The 17,373-nt window shown below is 40.1% G+C and overlaps 1 protein-coding gene across 1 annotated transcript; it reads left to right on the top strand.

Annotated features, from left to right (window-relative positions):
- Positions 1-3,497: 3,497 nt before the first annotated feature.
- LOC137257425 (uncharacterized) lies at positions 3,498-13,125 on the top strand. Its single transcript, XM_067794757.1, has 10 exons — positions 3,498-3,612; positions 4,526-4,636; positions 5,437-5,529; positions 6,892-7,008; positions 7,607-7,726; positions 8,270-8,441; positions 9,598-9,764; positions 10,615-10,761; positions 12,131-12,282; positions 12,946-13,125. The coding sequence occupies exons 1-10, from the start codon at positions 3,498-3,500 to the stop codon at positions 13,123-13,125; spliced, it is 1,374 nt and encodes a 457-aa protein (XP_067650858.1).
- Positions 13,126-17,373: the final 4,248 nt, after the last annotated feature.

Raw genomic sequence — 17,373 nt, 5'->3', positions numbered from 1 at the left:
CGTGCAAGCTGCTTTACGAAGATATGCCGGCATTGAAGTGACAGGGCATATCGTGTTTAAACCTTGAGCTTGCCAGAGTGCGTGTGTTTTGTTTGCTTGTTTGTGCGTGTGCGTGTGCTTGTGTCATATGCCTGGGATTAGAACCAACGATCATATGTTTCTGTCAAGCTTAAGAGACGGAGTTCAGCTCAGTGATTATGGCCCTCAGATGACTGTCTCAACCAGTTAAAGGAAAAGAGGTCGATTGAAGGAAAATAAAAATACAGTATTGTGTTCCTTGGCAAGTTGCACGTTGAAGCAGCATAGAATGGCATTATCGACATAAATGGCCCCCAAGTAAAACCAGAAAATAGTGCCTATCTACAATATATGACTTGAACACATGTTCTGCAAATGCTTGTCGTAAGAGGCGACAAACGGGATCGGTGGTCAGGCTCGCTGACTTGGTTGACACGTGTCATCGGTTCCCCATTGCGCTTATCGATGCTCATGTTGTTGATCACTGGATTGTCTGGTGCAGACTCGATTATTTACAGACCTCTGCCATATAGCTGAAATATTGCTGAGTGCGGTGTAAAACCAAACTCGCTCACTCACTCATGTTCAGCAAATGACTGGGTTGTCTGGTCCTGTCTATTTGCAGATCGCCGCCATAAGCTAACATATTACTGGGTAGCTGTAAAACGTTGTGCCGGACTGAATACAATTATGGCACCCTCCTGTTGACCAGTCAAACTCGATTTTCTTGCCAAGATATGTGGGAATCTGAATAATCCTAAAATGGACATCACCATCTGAATCTTCTGGTATTGCCCCGTCAGCAATATTGCTGTTCGTTTCAATGGTGCTGACGTCGCACGCAGCAAAATGCTAGCTATAGGTTAGCGTTATGTCAGCTGCAGAGCCTGGGTAAATCGTTAATAGCTATAGAGTCCATACGTAGGTCATGGCGAGACATGGCGAGACTTCGCGAGACTTTAGTACTTCCGGTCACAAACATCATTTCATACCTTTTCGAAGGGACTCATGGTAGTGAGTTCACAGTAAAGAACCGACAATCCTGGAATAACAAATTGTCGGTCTATCCATCCCTAAATCAGCCAACAATTACGACTGCCAACAGCTGTAACAGCTGATGGCCGTGGATCATGACCCCTATAACATTAGGTCACGACACATAATATGCTATGGATATATGAAACATTTCTTGTGGTGACACGCCTTTCAACATGATAAACTGAATTCATTTCACATACTGTGAGTTTTAGGCTAAATGAGTTGATGTAGCTGTAACATAGCCCATCACGGTGTTTAACAACCACATGCTTAAATAGTCGGAATTGTTCAACTGACTCCGATGGATGCGGAAATTGTTTCAGTGCATATATTTGTATACTATGTTGTAAGCTGCATGCTGGTCGTGTCGTGATCTTTGGAAAAAATGGTGAAGTGATATAGACACTAACCACATTGGAAAACGTTGACACACAATCTAACGAGTTATCGTACTCGACCACCTCATCTATTTAGTGGATTCCATGGCCGCCAGGAGTGAATGAGTGAGTTTAGTTTTAAACCGCTTTTTGCAATATTCCAGCAATATCACTGCGGGGGACACCTGAAAAGTTCATTCTGACTTACCTACCCCCAAAGAGTTATTACAAAGGGTTAGAGGGGATTAGTGTTCACGGGTAAGTGATTGTACTGCTCACTATGAATTCGGGTTCTGGTGGTATCTCTAATAAGCCCTTTCCAGTTAGGGTTGTAAAGATGCATCGAACTATTGATGGATTGCAATTCTTGAGTCTCCGATAGCAATTAATCGATGTCAAAAACGAAAAACATCGATACTTCGATAGAGTGACTATCGATATATGTGCTGCAAAAAATACAGAAAGTACCAGACTCGTTCACTTTGATTTAGAGTTATCTGTCCCTGTTACCTCTTAAACAAACTTGATCTGGGTTTCAAGTTTCTTGTGACCTATTACAAGAGGTTGAGACTAATTCTACTTGTTTTATTTCACATAAACTGTACGTTCAAAAATTGGGGAATGAGAAAAAATCTAGTGCAATAGTTGTTTCTCCTATTCTAAAAAAATACATCTGCAAAGCATTCCATTATCACTGTAACTGTCTTATATGTGGGCTGGAGGCCTTTCATACAATAAACATCTTTTGACTTTTATTTGACTTGACTGTTATTACCCCTGAAGGTCCGGGGTAGAATAGGTCTTCAGCAAGAGATGCTTGCCATATAAGGTGACTATGCTTGTCGTAAGAGACGACTCACGGGATCGGGCGGTCAGTCTCGCTGTCTTGGCTAATATAGGTCATCCCTTCCCAACTGCGCAGATCGATGCTCATGCTGTTGAAACTGTATTGTCTGGTGCAGACTCGATTATTTACAGACCTCTGCCATATAGCTAGAGTATTGCTGAGTGCGGCGTGAAACTAAACTCAGTCACGTAACTGTTATTGCGGTAAGTCAAGTCTTATTTCAAAGGGATAAATAATTCAGAAACGTCTAGTGTAGAGAGGATTATTCCGCTTAAGTAGTTTGCCACCACGAACAATAGGTGGTGGGTAAATGAGACGACTCCCACCAGAAATGGGCTTCACATATTGTTCTCATGTGGGGATCGAACCCTGGCCTTCAGCGTGACGAGCGGACGCCTTACCCACTCAAAGACTATTTGGGACATGTTCTAACCTCCATAGAGAATTTTAGTTAGGTACACAAGTTCAAAGAGGGCAATGGCAATATACTACATGTTTTAAACAGTTCAATCAAACACTCCATTCTCGTTCCGTGAGAACATTTTATACGTCCAACTATTAATTCATATATTGTCACGTTGCCCGCTGTGTATGGCTGTGCGAACTGCTTTCTTTACAAAGGGTAAATACATTAAGATGACTATGTTTACATATTGACAGCTTGTTAGAGGGAACAGGTGGCTCTCAGTGAGAAAGTTATCAGTAAATAAAGGATGCAAATTTTACATCAATGTCAACAAAAATTTCATTTAAGTAAATGTAAAGAATTCATAAGGAATTACTGAGATTGATAATACGATGTGCCGTTGAGATTTACATTATATGATAATTAGCTGAAACTCAGTGTTATGTAAATAGATCATTAATAAATAAATTATAAATACTAAAATACTTTTGGTTAAAATACATGGAAACAAACATTTATTGTTATACAACGACTCAGTAAACAAACTTGGAACGTTGCCAACACATGCATTGTACAAATTTCATCTATGGTCAGTTGTAATTGTGACTGTACAAATCAGTGCATGTTTATGTGCATGGCCATATTTCATTTAGATTCTTTGATATGTGAACGGTATCAACATGCTGAAAATATTGCATATGATGTTGGAATTGTGTGCACAGAATGATCATTTATTGACTGAAGCTGATGAGTGCGATGAAAGGACACAGCGGCATGTGTCTGGGATGTCAGTTGTGACCTCTGACACTTCATGCGTGGCAATTTCCGTACCATCCTCGCATCAGAGATGAGGGCCGCATTCACCTTTGCTGTTTGCATCCTTGTTGTTATCGCCGAGCTGGGATATTCCTTTGTGTTTAAGCCACGTAAGTTGAGAATATTTATAGCTTTATTTGACAAATCACCACAAACACCCTAGACCGTCAGGTTAATCGCTTCCTTTTGCTTCAAAACTGTTACAGCTTTTCAAGCACCTGGCTATATGATGTCGAAGAGAATATAGGTGTCGTCTAAGGGGTGCGAGTTTATTACGTTCAAGGATCCGCGGACCACGTGTTCAAATCTGATAATATGATCATGTAAATGTCATCATGAGAAAAATAATATATTTGCCTGTTGAATTGTTGGTATTTTTGTGTGCAAAGCAGAAACGACGGAGAAGTATGCTATTTTTGCTTGAAGTATACAACCATACACGAATGCCAGAGAATTAACAGAAAAAAGGGATCATAAGAGATTCAGATTAGATTTGGGACTTTGTCAATGTTTGCTTTAGTCATTGAATGAATTTGATATGGACTTTCATGAAGTCATAGTGAATGAAAAGTGAATGAAAAGATTGTTACTTCCCTCGACAGTGTTGTAACATCTTACCAAATTTTAAAAGTAATTTAATTAGAGTACGAGACCAAAATATACGTCTCGAAAGTGAGGCATGAATAACCTCTCCGATTATTTATTTATTTATTTATTTATTTATTTATTTATTTATTTATTTATTTATTTATTTATTTATTTATTTATTTATTTATTTATTTATTTATTTATTTATGACACATGCACATTAAAGATGGTCATCCAGCCACACTGAAAGACATGAAGTCCTGATACCACGAAGTCTGAAATACACAACAAAAGAAACCCCATCGATGCCCGTCAGCAAAACAACATCCTGATAAATCTGATCCGCCAGAACAGTAAGATCTTTCAAGACTGTATACCATTTGCTATGCGCTTTCCGACGACTATCCTTAACTTTGATGTTATGCCTTTTTACAGCATGCGAAATACAGAGGAACACCTGCTATGCTGCAAGCCAGTGTCCAACAGGCACCCGGTTCCTGGTATCTCTATGCTTTGACAACAAAATATGTTGCGTTAGAGTCCAAGGTATGCATATTCTAACTTACTGGTGCATATCCGGGGTAGAATAGGCCTTCAGCAACACATACATGTAGTCAGGTTAGCTGTCTTGGATGACATGCGCAGATCGACGCTCCTGCTGTTGATCACAGGATTGTCTGTTCCAGACTCGATAAATGTCATAGGCCGCCGCCATATAGCTGGAATATTGCTGAATGCACAAATATGTGTATATGTATGTATGTATGTATGTATGTATGTATGTATGTATGTATGTATGTATGTATGTATGTATGTATGTATGTATGTATGTATGTATGTATGTATGTATGTATGTATGTATGTATGTATGTATGTATGTATGTATGTATGTATGTATGTCTGTCTGTGTGTGTGTGTGTGTGTGTGTGTGTGTGTGTGTGTGTGTGTGTGTGTGTGTGTGTGTGTGTGGTCTGCGTCAAGAGACCAAACCAAGGGGAGATCAATGGGGAGCTTGACGACTGAGTATTCGGTATGCCAGCGAGACATTTCAAGGGCGAGGTCCGCATATTTAACAATCATTCCTTGAATCTTGCCGATCACATTGCCGTGAAAAGGGACAGAAGATTCAATGACATAAATATATTCACTGGTTTTTACAAGAAGGTGAGGATGAGGTTTGTTGGCATTGAATTCTTCCGAGGCTTCATATGGGCCAGTTCTAAAGAAGCTTAATGCTGTCATTATCCATGATGCGCTGGACATGTTCAGTGTTGTACCGTGGTTGTGCCTCGGAGTCAAAGCCACAAACGACGAGATATGATTATTGTTATTAATCCTTGTTTCAGGGTGTTCCCCCGACTCCTGCATCAACGGAACATGCACCCAGAACACATGTAGTTGTCATGCCGGGTTCTCTGGAGCTAACTGTGATGTCGACGGTACGTATATTATACTGAACATATTGTACACGGACACAGGTTGGCAGGAACTGGTACCATCACCTTCTTCCACTCGCGTCGTTGAGTGGCACTGTGTTGTGTTTGCATCTTCTCATAAATCTCCCAATGTTTATTCATGTTTTGAAAAAGGTGGGTGAGTTAATATTTAGAGTCACATCGTCAATATTTAAGCCTTATCGTGACGCTGGTCTGAAATAATTCCAACTTACAGATGTGACAAAATATGATGGGACTGATCGTGTGTCTTCGTGACCGATATTCATTTTGAATCATTTGAAGAAGACTACATTGTGAGATACCAGCAATGCCCCACTGCTACATATTTGCCTGTCATGAAGTATACATTCCAATGCCATAATGTTTTGAGCTTGAAGAGTGCCACCGGTTGTCATTACTCCAACGGTTTAGACCAAGTAATGGCTCCTGATGGTCATTGTCCCAATGTGTTTAAACTGAGCAAGTAATGGCTCCTGATGGTCATTGTCCCAATGTGTTTAACCTGAGCAAGTAATGGCTTCTGATGGTCATTGTCCCAATGTGTTTAACCTGAGCAAGTAATGGCTTCTGATGGTCATTGTCCCATGTGTTTAAACTGAGCAAGTAGTAGCTCCTGGTGGTCATTGTCCCCATGAGTTTAGCCTGAGCAAGTAATGGCTCCTTATTGTCATTGTCCCAATGTGTTTAACCTGAGCAAGTAATGGCTTCTGATGGTCATTGTCCCAATGTGTTTAACCTGAACAAGTAATGGCTTCTGATGGTCATTGTCCCATGTGTTTAAACTGAGCAAGTAGTAGCTCCTGGTGGTCATTGTCCCCATGAGTTTAGCCTGAGCAAGTAATGGCTCCTTATTGTCATTGTCCCAATGTGTTTAACCTGAGCAAGTGATGGCTTCGGATGGTCATTGTCCCAATGTGTTTAAACTGAGCAAGTATTGGCTCCTGACTGTGATTGTCCCCATGTGTTTAAACTGAGCAAGTAATGGCTCCTGGTGGTCATTGTCCCATGTGTTTAGGCTGACCAAGTAATGGCTAGTGATTGTCATTGTCCCAATGTGTTTAAACTGAGCAGGTAATGGCTCCTTATTGTCATTGTCCCAATGTGTTTATCCTGAGCAAGTGATGGCTTCGGATGGTCATTGTCCCAATGTGTTTAAACTGAGCAAGTAATGGCTCCTGATGGTCATTGTCCCCATGTGTTTAGGCTGAACAAGTAATGGCTAGTGATTGTCATTGTCCCAATGTGTTTAAACTGAGCAGGTAATGGCTCCTGATCGTTATTGTCCCCATGTGTTTAACCTGAGCAAGTGATGGATCCTGGTGGTCATTGTCTCCGTGTGTTCAGCATGTGCAGGTAATGGACTCTGCCAGAACGGGGGTGTTTGTCAACGTAGTGACACGGAACCGAAGTACTCGTGCGTCTGTGCCCCAGGTTACCATGGCCTGAACTGTGATGTTGACGGTAAATACACTTTAGACGCAAATATAACAATATAACAATAATCTTTTTTATGTAAGAAAGAAGAACTAAGAAGGACAACTTAATGCTTTCATTAGATAATGTAAACGTGAACATTTTGAGTCTGGACTAGACTATCCAATGATCAACAGTATGAGCATCGATCTACACGTGATATATGACATTCGTGAGTACCCTATTCCGTCAGTCGTCTACGACAAATATGGGTTGCGGTAAACCATTTCAAACCCGGATCCTCATGGTTATAATCTTAGTGGTATAAGTGAAGGTGCAACAGGTTTTTCTTGATATGTTGCTGTACAACTATACCTTTCCAAAAACGCACGAGATATTCCATTTTCAGGGCATACCACTAGCCATTGTCAATGCATATGCGAAAAAAGTAATATCCATACGGATGAAACATTTTCAAAGGAACGAAATTAATTGTCACATTTTCACTTAATTTCCCTTCACCGTCTGTTTTCTCCTTTGCTTCATCATATGCATTTTATCATTTTTGGGAATCCAATATCCCCAACTATTTCTACTGGTATATAGACCCGTGGCTGTGCGATGTATACTCTTCTGTATGTTTCAGCTTGTATGGGGAATGGGCCATGCTTGAATGGCGGAACGTGTAACCGTCAGCCAGATGCGCCATATTACACCTGCTCTTGTCCCCTGGGATTCACTGGAGCAAATTGTGACATTATTGACGGTAGGTTCATGTATAACGATATAGTACAACACAACTCTACTGAGATGCCATGTATGCTATCCGTTACTGGACTCTCATTCTCGTAACGTTCGTAGCCCTAAGAATTCGTAACTTTGATCGTAGCAAATGTGTTGAGAATGGGCTTAAGAGGTTCGTAAGGCTGCGAATGTTCCGAGAATAGCTAGCCTGGTTGGCTTGGACTGAATGTGCCATATGCGTCTGCGTGTATCGTGAAGAACTCAGGAACGCTCTTTCTGGAAACCCTTTGAATCAGTGGAAAGGACTTAAACCCATGCATGGAGTCTACTGAAAGTGGCCCCTTTGTGTATTTATCAGAGTCGCCTTTCAAAGAGCACTAAGGTGTTCGTTAGTCACTTTTTAAGGTTATCAACCTTAGTAAAGGAAGCTTCGGGAAGGAAGCCCCTGATCGTTAAAACCAAGGAAAAGGATTAAGCCTTGGCTTCAAGTATCAGTAAAAGTTCACAATTCCGTCAAGGTATTTAATCGAAGTATTTTGCAGCATCTTTCCAATATGTATTTAAGTCGTGCCCCCATGTGGAATGGCGGTGGCATCACGCATTGTCGGCGCATCCCCTGACGAAGCATCCCAGAATCCTTGGCTCGTCAAAGTCGTTCATGCTGCTGGATTCGTTCTCTGCAGCGGTGTCATCATCGACAGGGAATGGATTGTCGTGGACGCATTCTGCGTTGCACTGTAGGTGTCAAAATAAACTAGATTGATTGAGTTTAACTTTACGCCGCACCCAGCAGTATTCCAGCTATATGGTAGCGGTTTGAAAATGATCGGGACTGGACCAGACAACCCAGTGATCAACAACGTGAACATCGATCTACACAATTGCGGTACGATGACAAGTGTCAACCAAGTCAGCAAAAGCCTGATGCGCTTTATATACTCTTAAAAAAAGTAGGGGACCTGTACGTTCAATGTACGATTGTCGAAATTGGGAGACTGGGGAATGAATCAATGTCGATACAATAATAATGGATGTTTTGAGAATGCGTCACCACAAAGCAAAGCTGTTCGTTCAGTTATGTCCCTTGTTAGGGGACCGGAGTATGACATGAAAATGTTGGATTTACACTTTTCAGTCAGTAGTGTGTGATTTGACCCTGAAAACCCTGACCATGCACAGATGCAAGAAAATGGTCTACAGTGGTTTATCGACCTGCCTGAGAAACGTCAACATTCATAATGACACCCCATGCACGTGTAGGAGGCTCCGACGTTGTGCAAACGTGAATGATGCTGCATACACAAGATGAATGTCATTGTAACTTTACTCAATGGGTTTTCTTTCTACTAGACTGCAAAGTTCAGGTTCCCCTTCCGTTTTTGAAGAGTATATTAGCCACGGGTTTGCCTGGTCCTGAGACAGCCTGCCATAAGAATCCAAACAACTGCAAAGTGCGGCGATACTCAACAAATATCTGGAATGTCTATGTCCATGTTCAACTTTTCCGAACTTCACGATGCATGTCTAATATAAAGTACACGTGCAGGCCCGGGGTAGAATTGGTTTTCCGGACACCAAGTTTATGGTAACAGGCGACTTACGGGATCGACTGATCAGGCTCCCTAACTAGGTCATCGTATCCCACTTGCATAGATCGATACTCATAATGTTGATCACTGGATTGCCAGTTTATAAACTGACATCTAATAGCAGGACTATTACAGAATACGTACCTAATCAACAAACAAACAAAGAATAAACGAACTGATGCAAATTCTCATGCATTACATAATCATATATTCTATATCAGTCTGAGAAACTGAGAAACCTCGAGATTCCGTTTCTTTTAATTTTCAGTGTATGCATCTCATAATATTATTAATATGTTGGTAGTTGTGATGGGAGGTGTAATGTCGTGATGGGAGACTACGAGGGAGCTACTGTTGAAGCTGGAGAACAGGTACGGAGCTTGACCAACTACAGCATCCACCCGAATGCTAACTTCAACGACCTCACTTCATTCGGTGTTGTCACCTCATCAGATCCAGATTTTGGTTTGGGTGTGTATAGTAATGTTTATTATTATTCACCCGTAGCCACCGTAGACGATGTTGCAAAACAAGCTTCATTATCTTACCTCCCACATAAATGTCGTTTTCTGATTGCCTGAGCGCTCTTTTATAATTTTCAATGTGCCCCGTTCACAAGCGAGTAACATTTTCCATGTACCCCGCTGGTACCTTTGGTACATTTGGTACTTTGTAACAGTAATTCTTCATCTCGAGCAACATTGAATCACGTATAGTGTACGGAAATTACCGATCTTTTGCGAATAAAATGTGTTTCAATATTGGACCACCAGCGACCTCAGGTTGCGGTTTTAGGCTCATTAGAATCCGACCCGGGAAGATCATTTTACAATTGATCTTCAGTAACCCAAGCACGTCGTAAGAGGCGACTAACGGGATCGGGTGGTCAGGCTCGCCGACTTGGTTAACACACGTCATCGTATTCCAGTTGCGACAGATCAAGGCTAATGTTATTGATCACTGGATTGTCTGGTTCAGACTCCATTATTTACAGATCGCCGCCATATAGCTGGAATATTGCTGAGCGCGTCGTAAATCTAAGCTTACTAACCCACTCACACATTAGAATCGTATAATTATGGGTTCGAATCCCAACTTCGCCGTCTTTATAAGTATTGGTTTTCAGCACTATACCAAATTGAATGCTTCTGTGTTTCAACAAAATGGTTAGGCTAAATGATTAGTATCACTTCTTGCTATCCTCCTACTCCAAGATGACCAAGAGTCCTGCAACACTGTGACATTCCCAGTGACCGTTAAACCAAAGTCTCTGATAATGGCAGAGTTAACGTTAAAACATGTCAATGCCTTTCACTTTCAGCCTACAATGTAGCCGTCGCACGCCTTTCGGCGCCTATTACGTTTTCCAACAGAATCAACCGCGTGTGTCCACCGTCTGATTTGTACAACGTATTCCGTTCACCCAGGACCTGTGTGATAGCAGGGTATGGAAAACAAAATACGGAGGGTGAGTGTAATTGACGGTCAACGTATCCTGAGACTCTGAGTCTCGAAAACTAATAAGCATAACATACTCAATGAAACGCTGATTAGAATCAGAACATCATACCAACTCTGTGTGCTTTTTGCAGAATATGTTCCTTAAAATAAAAAAAGTTCTTTAGTTAACTATCAAGAAAATATTGACACAGTTCACTATTTGTTACGAGGGGGAGTGCAGAAAAGGGACAGCCAGGTGTGCGAGGAAGCATTAAGACAGCACAACACAGGTTAATGAATACATAACTTTCTGGGCACTTGTGGACGTGCTTCTCGCACACCTGGCTGTGCCTTTCTCTGCATTCCTCCCTCGTAACAAATAGTGAACTGTGTCTATATTTTAATGATAGTTTGTTAAAGAACTGTTTCATTAATAACACATAAATTCTGCAAAAACCTCAAAGAGTTGGTTGACGATCTTATTATGATCAGCGTTTCATTGAGTATATATGTTACGCTTATTAGTTTTCATCGGTCAACTTTTGAGTCAAACGGACTATAGGTCCTTTTAATACTCAATAAATTGAGATTCCTGTTAAAAATATACTTAGTTCACTGGCAACATAATATGCCGTTTTTTAATTCGACAGAAAAGGGATAGTTGGCTCGAAAACGTGAATGATTGGTTCGTTTGATGACTGGCTGATCGACTGATTGTATGGATCAATGCTAATTTAATTGTCGCCATTTAATTTATTAGACGCCATTGTTTACAACCATTAGGTAACTTGGGACATATACTCTTGTTAGGTACCCACAGGCATCCTTATGTCAGGATCCTTGACCTAATCTAATCTCAGGTATTGACAACACTTCTTGTTCGTACAAAGAACTGACAAACTTATGGATCAGAATGTTTTGATTTGTGATATGGCAGATTTTAACCGGATGGCGTGGGCACGTTTGAGTCTCCTATACTACTAACCACCATTAAGTATTTATAAGCATAATTTCATCATAACCTGAATTTTCTAAGGATTTCCTAAACTGTCATCACCATCTGCTTTGTGGGCATGATAAAACTGCTAATGATCAGCGACCATGCTTGTCGTAAGAGGCGACTAACGGGATCGGGTGGTCAGACTTGCTGACGTGGTTGGCACATGTCATCGGTTCCCAATTGCGCAGATCGATGCTCATGTTGTTGATCACTGGATTGTCTGGCCCAGACTCGATTACTTACAGACCGCCGCCATATAGCTGTAATATTGCTGAGTGCAGCGTAAAACTGAACTCGCTCACTCACTCACTCACTAATGATCAAGGAAAGACAACTCGTTTAAAACATTCACAAATCATATGCAAAAGTAGTACTGTGACCAGTATGTTTATTTCAGAGAACGTTCATTTATCGACCACCAGCATCCGTCAGGTTGCTGATGCTGTTGTGATTGATGACAGTCTTTGTACAATGCTGAGAGGCAAAACAGTTCAACCTCCAGCTACCCACTGTGCTTTCCTTACCACAACAGGCTCGGGACTTTGTGTGGTGAGTAAAAACCCAACATCCAGTGCTTTGTCAACCAAGTGCACATTTCCCATGTACTGACATCGATTTTGCATTGTGACTGAAATCATGTTAAAGTTCATGCTTGATTTCTGTGTAGAGGTGGCAGTGGGGTGGCCTAAAAGGTTGCTTGTCACACTTCAGATCCAGGTTTAATTTTGATTCCCTACATGGGTACAATGAGTGAGGCAACGTCTTGTGTCCACGGCCGTTATATTGCTGGATTATTGCTATGAAGTTGATAATTTGTAAAAATGACAAAAACAATAAATAAATACAAAAAGAAAAGGAAACCAACAACACAAACACCCCTCCCAAACTAAAAAACAACACACAGAACAACATAAGAAAGGTAAAACAGCAAAAAGACCCGAAAAAACCCAAACCCCTCCCCCCAGTGATCAACAGCATGAGCATCGATCTAGGCAATGGGATACGATGTCGTGTCAGTCAAGTCAGCGAGCTTGAAAATCCGATCCCGTTTGTCCCCCAATTTTTAGCTCCACGGGCATTACCACCATGCAGAAGGAATAGTGTTTAATCTGTGAAATAACAAATGAAGTATGCTGTTGATCTATTCGTAAGCGTTATCACGAAGTCATATCTAAATTATTGAACTTTGGTGTTGTTTCAAATCCCCCTCAGGGTGACAACGGAGGTGCTGTGGTTTGCCAGGACCCTACCTTGGGTTTCTGGACAATAGAAGGAATCACATCATACCTACCTGACGGCAGCAACGGCGCATGCAGTGGTCAGGTCAACGTGTTCACTTACTTGAATGAGGTTTGGGGTTGGATACAAGGCGTCATCGCTGCCGCAGCCTGAGCATCATGCGACATCATCAGCGGCTGATACATCATTTCCACAAATCTAAGTGTCAGCAAAGAAAGGGATTAAACAATAAAATGTGCATCTTCTCATTGTTTATTCCATGATAGAACCTTTACAACTTAATTCTACATGGCAACAAACCTGCTCATTTGAGTAAGCAGCATGAAATGATATTTACTTTCTCCTGAAGTCAGAGGTTATAATTATAGATTACCAGGAATCACGTGTTATCATCCCCCGTTATCGCCCATAAGGAATCTCGAGTTCATTTCTCATGTAGTACATTGCTCGTTTCTTTCAACGCGTTTCTACTGGGCTCTATAGTACTCTCTTTAGAAAGGTCTTCCCGTATTTTTAGAGCACACCCGTACCGGTGTGCGAAATAGTTTCCACGTTGTGCTAGCCAGTCGGTCTAGCTATGCCTGACAGTTACTTGTCCACAAAATAATTCACTAGTCCGAAATTTCAATATATAGACGCATTTCGTCGTTAAGCTGTTAATATGATGAACATTTTATCAGGCCGTAATGTTGCATGATCTAAATGTGCTTAAGCCTTAACAAGTCAGAGAGAGTGATATATTTCCAAAATGACCCCATGAAAATCCAGTCGGATTTGTACTAGCCATGGGTCAGCGGATAATCCGCACACTGACTCGGACATCACCCATTGTTTACAATTAAAAAAGATTTGTATGGAAGTTTCGAAACTTGATGTATCAGTGACAAAAGTGATATCCGATGCAGTTGACTATTATAACTTGCACTTGTACCATGCCAGTGCTTTGTCAGGTGGACAACTGACGAGCCGTTGCGTGTGTTTATGACGCGTGTAACAGGGTACGTTCATATCGCAAACATTTGATATAGTCAGTGCTTTGTAGTGATTCATAAATATATGACATTTTCAGAATTGTACAATCGACTCTGATTTTAGCAAATATTTCTTATAAGGGTTTGTGGCTTAATTCATGCTCTATCATACAAATCTGTGTGTATAGAAATCTTACACTTAATTTCATAGTAACTTAAATTAAAAAGGAGTTTGGAAAAGATCGCCACATCCTGAGGAACCAGATTTACTTTCGATCCTTAGTTCGTCGATGTTCAAGGGCGGTGTAAATCCTATAGAGCAAATTGGTGGAGCTTTTTATTGTTGCCTCAGAAGAACCTTATATTAAGCTAAAAACACAAAAGGGACTTTATTTGGTCCTATATTATAGTTTGTGCGCTGGCGTAAAGCCGGACTGTACTTTTTAACTAGTAAAAGAAAAACCCCTAGGTCAACCATTACAGAGCTGGTGCTGAAAAGGGAAACAAACGGGTCTCGAACACAAAATGATAGGATCAAAACAGCTGTACGTAGAGTCGATCATTGATCGTGATGTCAGTCACTGCATCGTCCTATGCGGACTCCATTATTTAGAAAATATCGTCATATACATGTACGAGATTACCACTATACCATTTCCTGTTTGATTCTCAGTGTCTTAAACAGGTTAAAACGCAGAAACGATTGCAACAATACCTTAAGTAGCGACCTGCAGGCTAGCAGAAGAGATTGCCACAATGCCATCAGTAGCAATTTAACAATTGACTAATTATATTCAGAGTGAGATGTATTCTTCTCAACTCTGATCGATAATCGTGATGTTAAAATGTATGATGGGGGAGCATGACAAGCTGGCATTCTTACTTGGGCCAGTAACAATGATACTGATAAAATAACGTCATGTCATGTCACATATATGTATATCTGTGTGTGTGTGTGTGTGTGTGTGTGTGTGTGTGTGTGTTCGTGCGTTCGTGCATGCATGCATGTATATATTTAGGCATTCTGTTACTTAGTTACATAATTACATAACCCAGACCATGATATTTTGAAGATTTTCGGACCTACCTGGGGGAAATAAATTCATTCATTCATTCATTCATTCATTCATTCATTCATTCATTCATTCATTCATTCATTCATTCATAGTTAAAGATGCACCAATAAACCTGAGCCATTCACGCTTCGTTAAGTGAAACTAATTACATGTACCTCTGTGGCACGTGAGCACTACTTAGTTTCCCCCTGTGGCCTATGAAATCAGTGATGTGCGACGGAGAGGGACGTTACAATACACGCCCTTTTCATATTTAACAGCTCACAAAAAGACACCATGGGTCCATGAGTGTTGTGCTTCTCATGTAACCGGTCTTCGTGAGCTTATCTGAAATAACCTCAGAATGTTGCTTGAAAGGTTGCTTCGATCTTATTATCGCAACTGTTGATATACACAGTTCTATTGGATCATTATTATCGTAACTGTTGATATACACAGTTCTACTGGATCATTATTATTGCAACTGTTGTTATACACAGTTCTACTGGATCATCATTATCGCAACTGTTGTTATACACAGTTCTACTGGATCATTATTATCGTAACTGTTGATATACACAGTTCTACTGGATCATCATTATCGCAACTGTTGATATACACAATTCTACTGGATCATTATTATCGTAACTGTTGATATACACAGTTCTACTGGATCATCATTATTGCAACTGTTGTTATACACAGTTCTACTGGATCATTATTATCGTAACTGTTGTTATACACAGTTCTATTGGATCGTTATTATCGTAACTGTTGTTATACACAGTTCTATTGGATCGTTATTATCGTAACTGTTGTTATACACAGTTCTATTGGATCGTTATTATCGTGACTGTTGTTATACACAGTTCTATTGGATCGTTATTATCGTAACTGTTGTTATACACAGTTCTATTGGATCGTTACACCACCAGATCCAATCCCTACTTGTTCTAATGTCTATACTGTATTTACCTACTGATTTGAAGGAAGATAAGCCGTGCCAAGTTGTCGTGGAGATTCTTGTCGAGAATTCGTACAAACTAACGTTTTTAACCACAGGGGTTCGAATCTGGACGATAATTTTTAAAAATAAAAATGTAGACTTTTGTAATCATATTTTGTGTTTATATGTGACGATTAACATCTATTTCAGTTTTGAACAAAATCAGTGAAAATTTTGTTTTTGAATATATCTTTATTTTAAAAAAATATCGTCCAGAAAGAGATTCGAACCCATGTGGTTTAAACCCTGGCTCTTTGGCTTCATTAGGTTGATTAACCTTAACTTTTCATTTCCGTCGTTGTAAAATGGAAATGTCTTCGGGCCCTAAAAATGTTACACGGCCTGGCCATCTGTTCTTGTAACGTTCGTAACCCATCGAACTTGGCTGAGACATACTTTTACTCCGTCAAACAGAAACCTGGATAAACAACAAGCCTAGTGGTATATATATGTATATATAATATATACGTAGCTCAAGTACAATAGTTGTATACATAATTGAAATAATGTGACAAGAAAAGAATAATACTGAGTCAAAAGAACAATCAGATTAATGACTGTATGATAAATATGTTGGTTATGGCGGTGGTTATGCCTAGCAACGAAATTAGCTGCCATAGAAACGCTAGTTATGTAAAACACTGATTATATATGTGCAGATGATAATCACTGGAAGCACTTACTTATATAATGAGTTGAGAATGTCGGTATTTTTTGAGTCATTCAGTGCGCCTTTACCATATAAAGTAGTTTTCACATCGTATCCTTGAATATAAACGAACTTCTTAAGCCCATTCTTAACACATTAGCTACGATCAAAGTTAAGAATTTTAGGGCTACGACCGATTCGAGAATAAGGGCCCAGTTTGTTTGCAGATGGGTTCATTTTCATTTTTAAGGATTGGTCCGGATGAAGAAAATATTCAATGAGTTGACACAGCGCACAGTATTTCAATGACTGTGTTTGGGATTTAAGGACATGGCAGAATATAAGTACTGAATAATGTGTCGTTCAACAAATCGTGGTACTTGTTGCATATATGTTTGCGGAAAATTACATGATTACTTGACAGGCTTTTATAAAAGAATAAAATATATTTTCAATGCTTTTCTAATACTTTTTACCCTCGATATCTTCAGGGTATACGTTCCGATGAATCTGCACTATAGTGGATAGCTATGAGGATGAAAAGTCGAGGATGAAAAATATTACAAAAGCATTCAAAATATATTTTATTCTTTTATAAAGCCTGTCAAGGTGATCGTGTAATTATGGATGGATACTTTCGTGCTTACAGTGTTTGTGTTTGGCGGACAAACACTTTCACACAAAACTTTACTGAACTTTCCGCACTCTTTAAAGTGATAT

This window comes from Haliotis asinina, chromosome 12, assembly GCF_037392515.1.
Source record: "Haliotis asinina isolate JCU_RB_2024 chromosome 12, JCU_Hal_asi_v2, whole genome shotgun sequence".
Lineage (NCBI taxonomy): Eukaryota > Metazoa > Mollusca > Gastropoda > Lepetellida > Haliotidae > Haliotis > Haliotis asinina.
The sequence above is the reverse complement of the archived record's forward strand: the minus strand, read 5'-3'. Positions and strand labels throughout refer to the sequence as shown.